The 16,764-nt window shown below is 47.0% G+C and overlaps 1 protein-coding gene across 1 annotated transcript in view; it reads right to left on the bottom strand.

Moving 5' to 3' along the window:
• The window catches only part of NID2 (nidogen 2), a 66,576-nt gene that overhangs the window by 3,832 nt on the left and 45,980 nt on the right, over window positions 1–16,764 (bottom strand). Inside the window, exons 12-18 of the mRNA XM_059695970.1 lie at window positions 12,969–13,088; window positions 11,931–12,161; window positions 6,119–6,340; window positions 5,341–5,510; window positions 2,983–3,112; window positions 1,895–2,066; window positions 1,075–1,232 (exon numbers count right to left, since the gene is read on the bottom strand). Coding sequence (XP_059551953.1) covers window positions 1,075–1,232; window positions 1,895–2,066; window positions 2,983–3,112; window positions 5,341–5,510; window positions 6,119–6,340; window positions 11,931–12,161; window positions 12,969–13,088 — 1,203 coding nt within the window. The remainder of the gene's footprint in view (window positions 1–1,074; window positions 1,233–1,894; window positions 2,067–2,982; window positions 3,113–5,340; window positions 5,511–6,118; window positions 6,341–11,930; window positions 12,162–12,968; window positions 13,089–16,764) is intronic.

The raw sequence follows: 16,764 nt of genomic DNA, 5'->3' as shown, positions 1-16,764 counted from the left end.
TTTTTCTTTTTTGTTTTCAGTCTTTAAATTGTTTAATAACATTGCAGTTTTTAATAGAGTTTAAACTCTTAATCCTTTTTTGGAAGAAAGGATTGCTTTTACAGAAATTTAGCCAAGTTTCTCCCAAAGTAGGGCATTAGAGAGAAGCTTTTTTACAATTAATTTCAAGTGTAAACATAACATTTGGATAAATATTTGCACTTTGTAAGTAATGTATAATAGCCAAGATTGCCTTTTAACTAGTTTCTAGGTAGAAATAAAAAGTAACTAAAGGGGCAACATGACTTCTATTTTTCAATTTAAAGGAATCTAATTGTGAAAATTTTGCCATAGCTAAACAAGTTAAAAATTTCCAAGTTTCACATTTCTTATGGGACCTGGATTTAAATTTCAAATACTTTAAAAAATGTTAACTGTTGTTTGGACAACTGGGTTATAATAGTGACCTATGTGCATTATAGTTCCCTTTTTTAGATGATAAATTCTTTAGGAACGGCCGTTTTCATGTTCTGTGGTATATAGACATACTGCATCCTTTCAGTAGTGAAATCACACAACAGAAAACGTTAGCCTGGCTTTCGGCAATCTGAACTTGTTACTGAAGTGAAGCTGCCATACAGCTTTTCAAGAATGTCCTCAGCATAATGGCATACTGACCGCTAGACAGATACTTAGAAATTTATAACACGGGCCAAAGGAAAAACCACCTATCACCTCTTGTTCATTTATCTAAATCGGTCAATTCTAACAGTGGGTAATATTTCTTTTTAACTTTGAAAGCATGCCAAGTATTCATGTGGGGAAATGGCACACAATACAAAAATGAGGGACATAGTACTACTCCTGAAACTTAACTGCCGAATTTATATTCACACACCCTAAAACCCTAGGAAGTTCATTGTAAGCATCATTACAAAATGTCCTTTGAAAGTTTACATACCAAAGGAATAGATTCTATGTGCTGTACTGTTACAAATTTAAGCCAAAAGATGGGATTTTGTTTATAAAATCTGATCAAGGGCAGGCACCACTGTAATGAAGCATTCTGTATCTGCATCCCATCAGTAGTATTACCTGCATCTGCCCAGCAGAGCAGTTTGGACACGGGGTCAAAGGTTAAACCATTGGGTAGTCCAAGGTCATTATTCACCAGAATTCTTCTGTTTTCTCCATATAAAGATGACGTTTCAATTTTAGGAGCATCTCGATTCCAGTCTGTCCAGTACAAGTTGCTGTGGATAAATTGAGTAGAAAAAGCACCCTGAGTGTGTACAAGTCAAACTTCAGAACCTTCTTTGAGGCTTTTCACTAAGTATTTCTGAGTCGGAAACAATGTTTTCTTCATTTATTGAGGATTTTCTCTGGAACTTCATTTGGTAGAAGCCCCATTAAATATGGCAAGAGCTTCTCAAGATACAGCAGTCCTCCCTGGTTCTAACAAGTACTGAAACATTGACCAAGTTATATGTCCCAGTGATGACCTTAGCATTTATGGACAGGGAACATTTTCTTCTTCATTTTGCTACAATGAAAGGTCTGAGAAATAAAACGCCAGGTGTGAGTTTTGGTTACCATTTAATGTGCATAAACCCTACTGTGGTTTTAACATTGACTCCTGTGTTACTGAAGGAGACCCACTTCATTCTAGTTTAAGTATTGACCCCAGGCCCTACCTTATCATCTGATAAAAAGTAGAACAGTTCTTGACACCTAGTAGCTCCTCAATAAATACTGTTAAATTAACACATTTGGGCTTTTCTTTCTGCTTTTGTTCTGACTCCCCACCACATTTAAATCCAAGGACTTCAGTGTTGTATGAAAGGAGAGAAGGTTAAATCCAAGGACTTCAAATCAGGATCTATAGGTAATGGAGAATTAGGGAGGCCCAGCTGACCCTCGGATAGGATCCACAGTGATGGCTCGGGGATTCACCAGGTCCGTGTGGAAGAGAGCCTTGCGCTCAGAGCCGTCCAGCGTGGCCCTCTCTATCCTATCCAGGCCACTGTCTGTCCAGTACATCGTTCTGTGAAAGTGGTCAATGGCAAGGCCTTCAGGGCTTATCAGATCTGGAAATAAAAAAAAGGTAGGACTGGAGCAGGTGAACCTGCAACAGATTTATGTTTGAACAACAAAAACAAAGTCCTGAGAGTCCCTTAAGTTGGAAGAACTGGGTTACACAAACTAATTGCTAAAATTCTGTGGCACACCCAAAATACGATTTTTGCCGAATTGACAAAAAAAAAAAAGGTATCATTTTGATTAATTCACACCAGAGGGCTGCTGTTGTGTTGGCTGATAATCATTTTTTCATTTGACAATCTAAGGGAAGAGAGGTCATTGCCCCTGACGAAATAGGCAGGTATTGCATGTTTTAAAAACTGCAGCACACCAGTTGAAAATCGCTGGTCTAGACCAGCGGTTCTCAACCTGTGGGTCGCGACCCTTTGGGGGTTGAACGACCCTTTCACAGGGGTCGCCTAAGACCATCGGAAAACACATATATAATTGCATATTGTTTTTGTGATTAATCACTATGCTTTCATTATGTTCAATTTGTAACAATGAAATTGGGGGTCACCACAACATGAGGAACTGTATTAAAGGGTCGCGCCATTAGGAAGGTTGAGAGCCACTGGTCTATGAACAGACCTAGCAGCCTGAATGCACCAGGCATCCACAGAGCTGGTGTCCCAGGCAGCAACAGTGTGGCCTCACCCTGAATCCATAACTGTGAGCCTTTCCTCTGGGAGCCCAACTTCTCAATAGAAAGGGCCCACAGCAAGAATCACTTTCTTATTCCTTATGTATGAACACGTTTGTTTATAAAGAGGATGTTGTCCAGCGCACAAGTGACTTGCATAGAACTTAGTTTCCCCTGTTGGGTTAAAATAGAGGGGAACTTTGGGATAAACAGGCAAAAATAACTTGGCCTTCCAAGGAATCAGATGAAATGGAAAGTGTCTTCTGGGTGAAGCTGCTGACCTGAATTAATGATTGTCTCAGGCTCTGCTCCCGGTTCCAGACTGACACGGCTAATTGTCCGCGCAGCGACATCCGTCCAGTACACCATCCTCTCCCGGCAGTCATAGTCAATTCCCACAATTATGGAGCCCTGTGTGGGCCAGAACACAGAATTGGAAGAATTAGGACTCCTTGCATTTCCCCTGAGTTCATGCTCAGCTGCCTCACACATGCATGTCTGCAGTGAACAACCCTGCACAGTACAGGTAGCCAAGCTCAGTGGTTAGACATGCAGGCTCTTCAGGCCGACTTCTTGAAGTCAAAGCCAAGCTTGGCCACTTACTTAGCTGTGCGATTCTGGTACTTAAGCTTTCTGTGTCCTGGTTTCCCGATTTCCAAAATGAAGGTAACAGTACCTATACTTCATATGGCTGCTATAAAAATTAATACCATAAATTCTTGTGAAGTGTCCTAATCAGAAATGAATATGCAGTAAGCTCTCAATACTCACTATAATTGTTGGCAGTAAAAGCAAAAGTGCCTGCATGAAAAAAATTAGCCCATTCAGTGATTGAAGGACAGATGTTAGTCTCAGCAAAATAAGGTCTTAATACTTTAACGGACAAAAACAGTGACACCTTTCAAATGTTATCAGCACTTTTTGAACAAGCTTTCTAAAATTTGCTAACAAATAACAAAATCTATGCTCCCCTCCCCTGTCATATGAGCTCTTTCCCCTAGCCCAGATGCTGTCACCCTCAACTCTGTCTCTCGTTGCAAAGCAATTCTTTGGTTGTACTCTTGGGTAAAAGAAAGTCTACAGTTAGACGGGTTAAGGAACTGGGGAATGGTCGTCACTCAACTTCTGGCTAGGGAGGTTTCGTCCCCCTTATTGCTAAATAAACTGCAAAGTCTTATAAAACGCTGCGTCAGTGATACTCCTTTCCAAAAGTCTGCACAGTACTTGCTTCGTTTGATTTCCAACCCAGATTCCTGCTTTGAGAAGCCCAGCCGCATGTGCAAAGCCAACATCTAGGGGCCATCTGGCTGTCCCTGAGGCCACGCCAGCTCCTGCTTGCCTAACGTGCCTGGGGCTGGCGTGACTTACGGCCCCTGGCAGAGGAGTCCGCATGAGAACCACTACACAAGCAGGATTTGGCTCCTGTGGAAAAGCGAACAGTTTATATGGGGTAGGAGGGTCTGAAGGTCAAATACAATTTTACTTGAAAATTAAAAAGTCGTGTCTCAGGCAAGAGTACACATCCACAGGGGCTTCCATTAACCTAGGCAATCATGGGATTCCTTAACCCATGTAATGACTTCAAAGTTATTTGGAGAAAAAGTCCCCGTTTCAGTAAATTTCCCCAAGGTGTGCTTATAACCGTGTTCCATTTCTGTTTCAGTTCCACCACCACCCTGTCCTCATCAGAGACAAATTCAGAAATGCAGAGAAGCCATGTGACATGGCTAGAATAGATGGTTACTTGTGATAACTTCTGAGTTTCTACCTCTTCTAGAGAAACCTTTATAAAAAAAGAGTATGCTTAGTGTTTGCCAAGAAAACACACAAAAACTCTAAAAGGAAGAAAAAACCCCATCTTTTTCTAAACACTGGCTGCTTCTAAACATCTTCGGAACCAGATATGGGGTTCATCAACAGAAGTAAACACGGACACTGTACTGTTATATAAGCAAGTACCTGGAGCGTGAAGCTTAGAAATGGAGTCAGACCATTTTCCACTACAAGTGGCCCTGCCTTTCTGTGACCTCCCTTTTCTTCTCCATTTGAGAGAAGAGTCCCTCCTCCGGAATGGAGTGCCTTACAACAGGGAGTGGCTGGCTCAGGAAGCGGCAAGCATCCCCGAGGGAGAGCTGGCCACTCCTTTTCCAGCATCACTCTCTCCCCAACTCATCTAGAAGGAGCCAGAGAAGATGAGAAAAGAACCAAAATGGGAGGGGAGAGGGCAGTAAGTTGAGGCAGTCATTAATGGATTTCCACTTGGGATTCTCATCTGAACCCCGAAACCACACCCTGCAGCCACTCCTGTCGTGATTTCTAGATCTCTGGAAATGTGTGTGTGGGGGGGGCATTGAAAGCACCCTGGGGCCTGGGGTTAAAAGTCAGTTTTCCCTTGGCTCACCATACTGCCTCACAACCCTGGAATGCCCTTTCCACACATCGGAAACCCCATGAACCAACGAGGCGGCAGCCTTGGTCAGACATGACCCAGCAACAGGGAGCCCCACTTCCGGTGGTGCTGGTGTCCGGCCCATGAAGACAGACCAGCTCAGAAATCCTCCACAACCTCCCTCCATCTCAGGCCCCTCCCCAGATCTGAACCCCACGCAGCTCCGTCCCACACGAGAAATCCTCTTTACATGCAGCGACAGCAGGGTCCTGGCCGTGTCCTTCTGAAGCCTAGTACCACTGAGGGGCAAGTAGCCAATCTGCTGGCCTTGGGCATAGAGCAGGAAGGTGCCCACGGACGGAGGAATCACATCAGGCCGAGGCGTGGGCCGGACCAAGGGTGGAGCAACCGTGGGTATACCTGCCGTGGGAAAGACAGTGAGCGGAGAGAAAGGGGAACAGGGTGGGCGGGGAGAGAGAACAGTTACTTTCCCATAGACCAGAGCCTCCAAAAACATCAAAAGTTCTTAAACCTAGACAGATGTGCTCCAGATGTTCCTTTAAAGAAATTCTAATTTCTAGGTTTTTTTTCCCAAGGATCAATTATGTAAATCACTGCCAATTACTAGGGAGGAAGACAACAACACATCTCCCTCAGAACAAAGCAGTTTTTTTGTTGTTTTTTTTCCCTTCTTTTTAAGGGAAAGAAACCAGAGCCAGAGTTGTGTCAGCTTCTCTTTGGGGCCCCGGGGTGACACGCGTCCCCTTTCACCCTGGGCTGGGGAAGGGGAGTAACGGCGTGCTGAGCTGAGTTCCAGATGTTCTGGTTACAGAAACGGCTAATGACAAAATCAAACATTAAGTCCAAATTGGGATCTCGGTGGGATCAGATTATAAATCAGCACCACACAGTAGTGACTTGTCGCCTTGGATCTGTTAACCCCTTGTTTGCCCACCTTCCTACACAGCCTCCCGACAGAGAAACCTCAGAGGCCGCTGAGGTGAGTGAGGGCTGCCCCGGGTGCTTACATGCAGGGGTGGAGCCTGGCTGGGAGCGGGTGCCCTGCACCTCTCTGCCGTCTCTGTCCACACACCAGCAGAAGTCACTCTTCCCGTGGCACTGCATGGGGGTGAAGTGGCCCAGGTCGTCGCACTGCGGCACGTACTGGTCGTCCCTGGGCGCTCCACCGTAGTGCTCCAGCAGGTTTGCCCTCCAGCGCTCACACATGGTCTGGGGCCTCTGGGTGGGCGCTGAGCAGATGGGACAGAAAAGCCTTTGATTGTAAGCCAAGGACAGAGTGCAGCCTGGCCGCCTGGCCGCCCTCCTCCTCACGTGCATTAGCGGGCCTCAGCCAAGTCCCTGAACACGGACCAGAGCAGTCAAGTGCTCTAAGAAGTCCTCCACAGGAACCAGGAGAATGGGGTTCTCTGGATGCTCCCATCTTCCCTGGCCAGGAGGATCTGCCATCAAGGCCCCACCACATCGGAAAAGAACAAGAGGAGGTTAAGATCAGGTGCAGGGCTCACTCAGCCCGGGAAGGGGGCCAGCTCACTCTGGACAGGAGAGGCCCAGGGCCTCTGCTAACAACACTGGGGCGCAGTGGCCTACATGATGCTTAAAGCAACCTTTGCTTCTTTCCCACTTGCTTCAAACTCTAGGACTTGCATCTGAGAGGGTTATCTTCAGGCTGGCTGGCTAGTGCTTGTCTTAGAAAGCATTCCTGAATGTCCACCTATGCGGCCCTCAGTACCTGTCCACTGGAGGACTACGCTGGTGAGAGCACAACTTATCGTAATTGGTATATGAGAGCACAGAGAGGTAGTGACACTCCAGTTGCTGGAAGTCGTCTGGCCATGCTGTTCCTGGTATTATCTCAAAGCTGAAGTAGGCTTCACCTTCCCACCATGTTTCTCCAGCACCCTGCCCCTCTTCCCTCCCACCCCGCTCACCACCATGCTTACACTCCACTAGCTTCTCTTGCAGAGCAGTTTCTCTACCCGCAATACCCCGGACTGCTTCCACAGGGCCGTCGTGGCCTGTCCCAAACACCAGTTCTCTGTCCAAGAGGGCTCTGTTACAGCCTATAGCACAGCCACCTGTGGGAGGATTGCCCAAAGGACCCGAAACAGAAAGTGCTGCTCCTTTTTTATCTCCTGCCACTCACAGCCCATAGTGTGCAGAGGAGACAGCCACATGCCTACTTGGCACCACCACTTGGATGTATCACAGAAATCTCAGAGGAGGACTAACAAAATCTGGGCCCCTGGACTTCCCTTATGAGTAATTGCACCTCCACCTCTCCATTGCTCAAGTCCAACTATCCTGGACTCCTTTCTCTCGCTCACATATGTCAAGAAATATCAGCTGTACCTTCACAATACATTCAGAATATCTTCACATCTTCCCACATTCACCCCCATCACCCTGGTCCACGCCCCATTACCCTGTGCCACAGCTGTTTTCCCTGCTTCTCCCCTCCTTCTTGCCCCTCAGTGTAAACTCAACCCGGACTCAGAAAGAGTCCCTTTAAAACTGTCATTTCGGGAGAACCAAGATGGCGGCATAGGTTAACGCCGGAGTTTGCTGCTTTGAACAACTACTTCAAAAGTGAAACCAAAAAACGGAAGGGACATCACCCAGAACCACAGGGGCGCTGGCTGAGTGGAAGTCCTACAACTAGGAGGAAAGAGAAACGCATACGGACACTCAGAGGAGGCGCAGTGCTGAAGTCAAATTCTGAGGTGCGGAGTGCGCGGAGCGGGCTGGCGGCGGAGGGCGCGGTTGTTGTTTTCAATCGGGAGGGAGTCGCAGACTCTGAGCTCCAGATCCGGGCGAGTCTTTAGGGACCCAGACTCAGGCGGGAGAAGCGGGACTGTCTGGCTTCGGTCAGAGCGAGTGCAGCTTTCTCTCCGAGCTTTGCAGCGGGTGCTGGGACTCAGAGAGGCAGAGCCCCTTGGGACAGGACTGAGAGTCGCCATAACTGCTCTCTCCAGCCCACCCTGTTGATCCTGTGCGACCCGCCCTGCCCAAGCCCTGCACAGAGGCCTTTGCCGGATAGCCTCAGGCAAAGGCTAGATTAGCACCTCCCTAGAGGACAGAAGTTCTCTCACCGCTGACACAGCTGAATCTCATAGCCACTTGGCCTGGAGGTCAAACCCTCCCTGGAATTAGCTACAGCAATCAAGATTTATCTATAAGACTGCGAACAAAGACCACTAGGGGGTGCACCAAGGAAGCATAACAAAATGCGGAGACAAAGAAACAGGACAAAATTGTCAATGGAAGAAATAGAGTTCAGAACCACACTTTTAAGGTCTCTCAAGAACTGTTTAGAAGCTGCCGATAAACTTAATGAGATCTACACGAAAACTAATAAGACCCTCGATCTTATATTGGGGAACCAACTAGAAATTAAGCACACACGGACTGAAATAACGAATATTATACAGACGCCCGACAGCAGACCAGAGGAGCGCAAGAATCAAGTCAATGATTTGAAATGCGAGGAAGCAAAAAACATCCAACCGGAAAAGCAAAATGAAAAAAGAATCCAAAAATGCGAGGATAGTGTAAGGAGCCTCTGGGACAGCTTCAAGCGTACCAACATCAGAATTATAGGGGTGCCAGAAGAAGAGAGAGAGCAAGATATTGAAAACCTATTTGAAGAAATAATGACAGAAAACTTCCCCCACCTGGTGAAAGAAATGGACTTACAGGTCCAAGAAGCGCGGAGAACCCCAAACAAAAGGAATCCAAAGAGGACCACACCAAGACACATCATAATTAAAATGCCAAGAGCAAAAGATAAAGAGAGAATCTTAAAAACAGCAAGAGAAAGAAACTCAGTTACCTACAAGGGAATACCCATACGACTGTCAGCTGATTTCTCAACAGAAACTTTGCAGGCCAGAAGGGAGTGGCAAGAAATATTCAAAGTGATGAATACCAAGAACCTACAACCAAGATTACTTTATCCAGCAAAGCTATCATTCAGAATTGAAGGTCAGATAAAGAGCTTCACAGATAAGGAAAAGCTAAAGGAGTTCATCACCACCAAACCAGGATTATATAAAATGCTGAAAGGTATCCTTTAAGAAGAGGAAGAGGAAGAAAAAGGTAAAGATACAAATTATGAACAACAAATATGCATCTATCAACAAGTGAATCTAAGAATCAAGTGAATAAATAATCTGATGAACAGAATAAACTGTTGATTATAATAGAATCAGGGACATAGAAAGGGAATGGACTGACTATTCTTGGGGGGGAAAGGGGTGTGGGAGATGTGGGAAGAGACTGGACAAAAATCGTGCACCTATGGATGAGGACAGTGGGTGGGGAGTGAGGGCGGAGGGTAGGGCGGGAACTGGGAGGAGGGGAGTTATGGGGGGGAAAAAAAGGAACAAATGTAATAATCTGAACAATAAAGATTTAATAAAACCGTCATTTCAAGCCCTGGCTGGTTTGGCTCAGTGGATAGAGCATCAACCTGTGGACTGAAGGGTCCCAGGTTCGATTCCAATCAAGGGTACATACCCAGGTTGCACGCTTGATCCCCAGTAGGGGACATGCAGGAGGCAGCCAATCAATGATTCTCTCTCATCATTGATGTTTCTATCTCTCCCTTCTCCCTTCCTCTCTGAAATCAATAAAGATACATTTAAAAAACAAACAAACAAGTCATTTCATGTCATTCCTTTGATCAAAATCTCCAACGGCTTCAAAGAACAAGCTGGAAACACTATAGTTGGGCTCCAACACCTATAATTTTTCTAGGAAAGCAAGAAGATGAGGAATAAAATCAGGGCTCAAACCCAACAGGCTCCACTACAAGACTCACCATCGCTCATGACCCACGGAAGCACAGCTCTTGTTAAGACCTCATGCAGAAGGAAAAACTGATTTCCGCACCCAGATGTGTCTCAACGAACCCAGAGAGGGATGTGCTGCTTTCTCAAACGCCTGCCCTCCATCCCTGGAGAAGTTCCCAACACCACCACTGGTCCACATTCCAAACCCAGAGGACCCATTCTTGGTTCAGGGACCACCCAGTGAGGAATGTCTTTGTTTGGAATGAGGGCACACAGCACAGTCAGCTTCTGGGAAATGGCACCACACCTCCCTCACACGTGGGCATCCCTCTCATGCCTGACTATATGAAGCTCCTTCTCAATCTGACCGTGGCTTTATTTTCCTTCTGTTTCTGGTTGGCAAGGTTTTAAATATTTTGAAATTGTGGGCAGAAACTGTTCTGTCCCCCTTCAAGCTGACCCCATATGTAGATGAGACCAGCCAGAAATGGCAGCCAAGAGGGAAGTCTGGGCCACAGGGAAAGTGCCTAAAAGAACATGCCTCTCTTAGTGATGAACTTCCCATTCTCTCGGCTCCCTTTTGAATCACTGTCCTTAACACATGCTTGTCTTCGTAAATGCAACAGAATTCTGAACCATTCCCCCAAGGAACCTCCCAACATCTGATTCCTTCAAATCCCAGTGGGAGTTAGAACCAAGACTTCTTAAACAGTAGGCATGAGTGAAACGGGATTTCTCAGTATTCTTTTTTTTTGGGGGGGGGGGGCAGTGTGGGGGGAAGAGGCTGCAAAATCTTTTCCTAAAAATAGCAACTAGGAGTGTCACTGTGTGAACAGCTAGATCAGTAGTCGCCAACCAATGGTCCGTGGACCACTGGTGGTCCGTGAGGTGCGAAAGGTTGGCGACCGCTGAGCTAGATGAAGCATTACCCATTTTTACCTAGATGAATCACTAATGTCCTGGCCATAATAATTAATATTTTAAAAGGATCAAAGCTGGTAGTAATTCTCTAGTTCTTCATATTCACATACATTAAAAGCCAAGACTAGTATTTATGAAAACCTTTTCAACACTAAGAATGGATCTTTGAATATAGCAAGCACATTGATAGAGGAATCACTTTGGCTGAAACAGTATCATACCAATTCTACGTTCTTCACAATCAAGTTCTTCTGTTTTTAAAAAATAAAGTTCTTCCCATCTCTGAACAGTTCTGCAAGGAGCAGAAACCTGCCTTGGCAACCTGTGGTTGGCGTAAACTGTGAGCGCTTGATAACCATTCCCCATCCGGATGGGGAGTGATGATGAAAACAGACATGTTTATCATCAGCATCTCAGTTCACAGGGGCTAATAATACAGGTTCCTGCTTCTCTTTTGAAGGCAGCTGGGCCAATGGTGACTTCCCCATGGACATGTTGGGCTGGCTAGAGGGGGCTGGGGTTATTTGCTCAGAGCAAACTAGCTGGATCCACTCACAAATGACATACTTATGTTTCCTAATGCTATTAAAACAGCCTTCAGGCAGTTTCCTGTAACTCAGAAGGCCAAGTGAAGCGACAGTTATATGGGAAAGGCAATTTTTCTTTTGGACAAAAAGCTGGTCTGGCAAGACCCTCTGGGTCTGACATCTCTAAGCTGCCCTAACAGGTCTAGGGCAGTGGCCTCAGCCTGACCTACACACTCAGTCTCAATCGTGGGTAGAACCCATTCTCTCCCTTCAAGCTGACCCCATCATGCAGGCGAGTTTTGTATTAGATGAGAGTCAGGAGGCTGGAGTACAATGCATGCCGGGATCACATATATCGTGTGTGCATGTCTCTATGCCCCTGTAATGTGACTGTGCATGTAGCTGAGTGCATATCACTCAAGAGTTCCTAGAAGGAAGGAGGGTGGTGTCATAAAGGATGGTCATCAGCCCGGAATCTGCGTGGTCTGGGCAGGGATTATAATCTACCCACAGCCAGTGCCATTCTGCTCCCCAAGCCCCAGGCCTAACGAGGCACAAGGTTTCCTTCTGGATTGGCTCACCTGGGGGTCCGCAGTGAGGTGGGTTAGAGCCGGGTGGCGTCCGGGTACCAGGGACTTCATGACCGTCGGGGTTCACGCACCAGCAGAAGCCGGTGCTGCCGTGGCACTGCAGTGGCAGGAAGTGGCCCTGCTCGTCGCACTGGGGGATGTGGATCCTGACGCCCGGGTAGAGGTGCTGAGCCTGGGCGGCGCGTTGCTGACGCTCACAGGTTTTCAGTCCTGAGGTGGAGTCTTCAGAGCGGGGTTAGAGGAGACACAAGGAGGAGGAGGAGGAGGAATAAAAGGCATTGCTACCCACCTGCTTTTATGAGCCAACCTCAAGGTCTCCTGTCGGAGGCTTTTTCTTCCATAGTTGGAAGGCAGCATAATGTGGGAAAATGAGCAAGTTACTGGGAATTTGGAGTCCTGGATTCTCATTTTAGCTCTGCCACTAACTACCCAACACCTCCCTAATTCTCGCAGTCCGCCCTGTAAGTGCCTAGGCTGACTTTACTGTGAAGCGGCCCCGCCCACCCGCCTCTGGCTCCTGTTGCTGTCTGGATCAAATGAAGAGCAGTCATGGCTTTGGTCCAAACATCCCAGAGGCTCAGGAGGAAACAGTTCGGTTTGTCTCCTGAGTCCAGAGTTTAAGTCTGAGGAGCCCCAGGTCAACAGCTGTCACTAGACTGCCCCTCGGGCCAAGTCCCAGAGCAGTCATAGGAGAGGCTGCGCCCAGCTCACCAGAGCACAGCACTCCTGCTTAGTAACCTGAGTCTCAATACTTCTAACTCGCACTTATCAAGGCAAAGCAGGTCATTAGGGCCGTTAACCAGAACTGCTCACAGGTAGGACAATGGATGGGCCACACCCCAAGCCTCCCAGAATGCGAATAGCTGTGAACAGCAAACCGAGCCCTGGTGGTAACTGGGAAATATCCAGAGCCTGAAGATCCACTAACTACAGCCTCCGACCTGGAGAAATCAAGAGTGGGCTGAAGTGCTATAGAGAAATAGTGCTGAAGGAGCCAGTTCTCCGTGCCTAATCTGGCCTCCCCCTTACCAGGTGTGCACTGAAGTCCGTCCCCATGATAGCCAGGCTGGCAGCGGCAGGAGAAGGAGCCGGGGGTGTTGTAGCAGGTAGCCGAGGGGTGACATCTGTTCTCCAAGCACTCATCAACATCTGCAGTGTCAGAATGGGGGGGGGGGCGAGATGGGGGGGGTAAGGCATGTGACTTCACTGCACTCAATCTGTGCTACTACCTGGCCTTTAGTACAGGAGGATCAACCATGAGGGGTCAACTTCAGAAGACCTTTGGGCATGAGCAGAAATTACTGACACTGAAAGGCACACCTAACAGTACAAGGTCAAAGGCTGTATTAGTCTATTCGAATGTTTAGTGTAGAAATGAAACATGTGGTCACTCAGAAAAATAGATCCTGCAGTATATTTCTATAGCAGTTTCATCTACAGTGAAGTCCAAGAAGTTATTACCTGCGAACTAACCTTCAGACCATAAATCATTAATTCCTTTCAGTAACACTACAATAAACATATGTAACAATGGTTTTCCCCTTTTGTTGCCGGCACCATGTCCCTGTGGCACTGATTTATGGGTGCAGAGAAGTCCAATGAGGTTTCAACAAAGTTAGAAGCACATACGGTCTTGCTCAGAGTCCTACTGTCTAGAATGCCCAATTCATCAGAAATTTTTCTTTGCTTTCCACTTTCAGAAGAAATAGAAAAGTATAGAAAAATATTATCAGAGGTTTTGATACAACACATTAAAAAAACTAAATTTGTCAGGCTTACAAAGTACAAACAATTCAGAACCCCCACCACCACACACACACTCTACTACATAGCACCATGAAAATTTTCCTATTTCTCAAACCTACAACCACCTGAAACTTCAAACGAAAGCCAACTTCTAGCCCTCCTATTTTATTTACTGAAATCAGATAATAGCAGAAAAGAAAACCATCTCCGAGAGTCTGTTAAAACCAGTGCCCAGTGGTTGAGATAAGCTGTCTTCACAGACAGGAAGTCTTTGAGAGTTAAGAGGAGGCTAAGGGTGTAGGTCTGATCAAGGCTCCACTGAAAATAGTCACATCCACAATGATATCCAAAAACTGGTTTCAAAACGTGTAAATAGGAAACATGTGGATGGGATGATCAGTGTGACACCAAGAAAACAGGAATCCCAGAAGTGAACTGCAACAACTTGGTACAACCCAGGGCGGGGACTGATGGGACCGGGAAGCCAGAGACTTACAGCCTGAATTGGATGTGAGTTGGCTGAGGACAGACGTGGCTCCTCACCCAGCCTCCCGGGACCCAGATGGAATCTCCTCTAGGGTTATCAGCGCCGCCCTGCCTGTGACCACACTCTCACCGAGCCACTCCTGTCCCGGTACCAGCAAGCAGACACACTGGTCGTGCAACACAGACCTTCTGTTCACAGGAAAGGAATCTCTTCCATTGCAATTAGCAAATTAGCATTCCTCAGTCTCAGGGGAGGTTAGTCAACATAAATTAGCTCCCTTTAGTCCAAAAAAGTCCTCAACGCTCCACACAACCAAGTTCAATGCCACACCGACAGGCTCTGCTCAGATGAGCAATCGGCCCCCATGGTCAACTTCCTTTCACCTGCAAAGGCAAAAATGGAGTTATAACTTCATCTGAAGAGTTAGAAACAAGGTTTTCTGGTGAGCTCCTCAGTTAACCCGAAGTAAACCAAATGAAAACAATTACAAGGAAAACCCTCTCTCCAATAGGAGCTGTACGTTGTCAAATTTAGTCATCCTTGAGATCGTCTCTTCCAAAGCACAAGCCGAATTCCCAGCTGGGCAAAGCTGGTGACCATCCAGTTCCTTGGGCCTGGAAGGGGCCATGAAACCAGAGCTGTAAAAATTAACGTCCAGCCAAAGGCAGGAAATGAAAGCTATTCAGAATACATATGCTAAAAGTGCTTCTCCTGGTAACCGGAACCCAGGCAATGGCAGGAAGCAGGAATTCCTGAGACACGGCCTATTTCTAGAACTCACGGATCATTTTCTTGTGATTTGTGATTATTTTTGAACTCAGAGGGGACTCCCCAGAGCTACCATGTTACCTATGTTCTTTAAGCCTATGGTCTAGAATTCCGATCAGACCTAAAAGAGCAGCCATCCTCCCCGCAGACACTGAAGTCCTGGGGAGACAGGAACTGCAATAAATGCCCAACAGGGAAAAGTCCCTCAAGAGACTAAAAGCATCACAAGTGAGAAATGCTTATCCCCCCAAATCTGGAGAAGGTTGAGGCTCCCTGGAGCACAGTCCATGCCACCTCCTTGGAGGAGCTGACACCACGTCCAGTCAGCCACTCCACGTCCCGAGCTCAGAGCAGGCTGTGGCCCCCTCAGGAGGGCCAACACTGCGGGCTTCAGGGTAACTGGGGCTTTGGTAAGGAGAAGAACTCTTCCCTATTTCACAGGGTGTCAAGAGAGAAAGTACGGAAAGGTTTCCAGCCCCTTGCCAAGGAGGGGCTTTCCTTGTACCCCTGGGGGAGGTTTATGCCGAACAATCACTGTCAGGGTCTTTGGGGCTGTGAGAACACCGAGGCCAGGACAGCAGTGTGCAAGGCGTGGTAGAGCTTCACCACTCAGATAGCACAGGGAGGCGCAGTCTCAGCAGATAGTACTTCTCCTTTCCAGCATCTATTAAGCTGGCAAAAAACAGTTTGGAGAATGTGTTGAAAATCCTCCATTTTGACTTCATGCTTTGGTGCTTCCACATTCTTCTCACTGCCCTAATTCTAAGCACACACCCATAACCAGCTGAAATCCCTTCAAAACAAACCCAACCAAATGGATTCTAGCTCCCTCCTTCCCTCACTCCTCTGTCTGCTTTGCTTTCGAACCCACAGTGAAATTTCCTGGTGCCAATTAACCTGCCTCCCACTCCAGACCCCCAGTAAGGGCCCACAAGTTCTCACTCCCCACCCATCTGGTCAAGCATCCTTCTGGTTGTGGCCCTGCATGGCACACGGTGAACTCTGGTCCTGTGAGAATAATAAACTTCCTCCTTTTAAGTCTTGTTCTCTTCTCCCGTGGCTGCACTGTTACCTTACCTTACTCAATAGCATATCCTTAGAACAGAGAACCTGTGACAATAATGTAAGCACCTCCTCTCCTGGCCCTGCTGAGCGGCAGTGGCCCTGGGTGATGGGCCATCTGGATCCCATCTCCTCAACTCACACTTGCTCCTGCCTGGAAAGGTCCAGCTCAAGACAATCTGTTTTTGCACCCGGCAAAGTGGCCAAGTCTCTATAAGGACAAATGTGCCTGAGGAACATCTGATTCAACACAGGGCTGATCCAACACAGGGCTCAGACCAACACAGGGCTGATCCAACACAGGACTCAGACCAACACAGGGCTGATTCAACACAGGGCTCAGACCAACACAGGGCTCAGACCAACACAGGGCTGATCCAACACAGGGCTGATCCAACACAGGGCTGAGGAATGATTTCACTCAACTTGGATAAAATGGTTCCTGCTAGTGACTCAGACTAGACTGAGAACCTAAAGCCAAGTGCAGCCTCTCCAGGGAACCAGGATTTTAACAAACTACCTGGAGAAAATAAGCACACACCCTTTTATTGCTAGTTTGATGGAATAAAAAGGTGTGCTTTAAGAATGCATGCTCTCCACAAAACCGAGCCCTTATCTCTATTTTTATGTATTTTTTCTATTTATCTCTATGGCCACTGGGACACATGCCTTAAAATATACACACACACACGTCCTGCAAGTCATCTCTGTGATTAGCCCAACCTGACTTAGGTATGTCATGGGTATTTAGGAAAAGGATTA

The sequence above is a fragment of the Myotis daubentonii genome, chromosome 1 (genome assembly GCF_963259705.1).
Source record: "Myotis daubentonii chromosome 1, mMyoDau2.1, whole genome shotgun sequence".
NCBI lineage: Eukaryota > Metazoa > Chordata > Mammalia > Chiroptera > Vespertilionidae > Myotis > Myotis daubentonii.
Note: the sequence above shows the minus strand (reverse complement) of the source record. Positions and strands in the feature narration are given on the sequence as shown.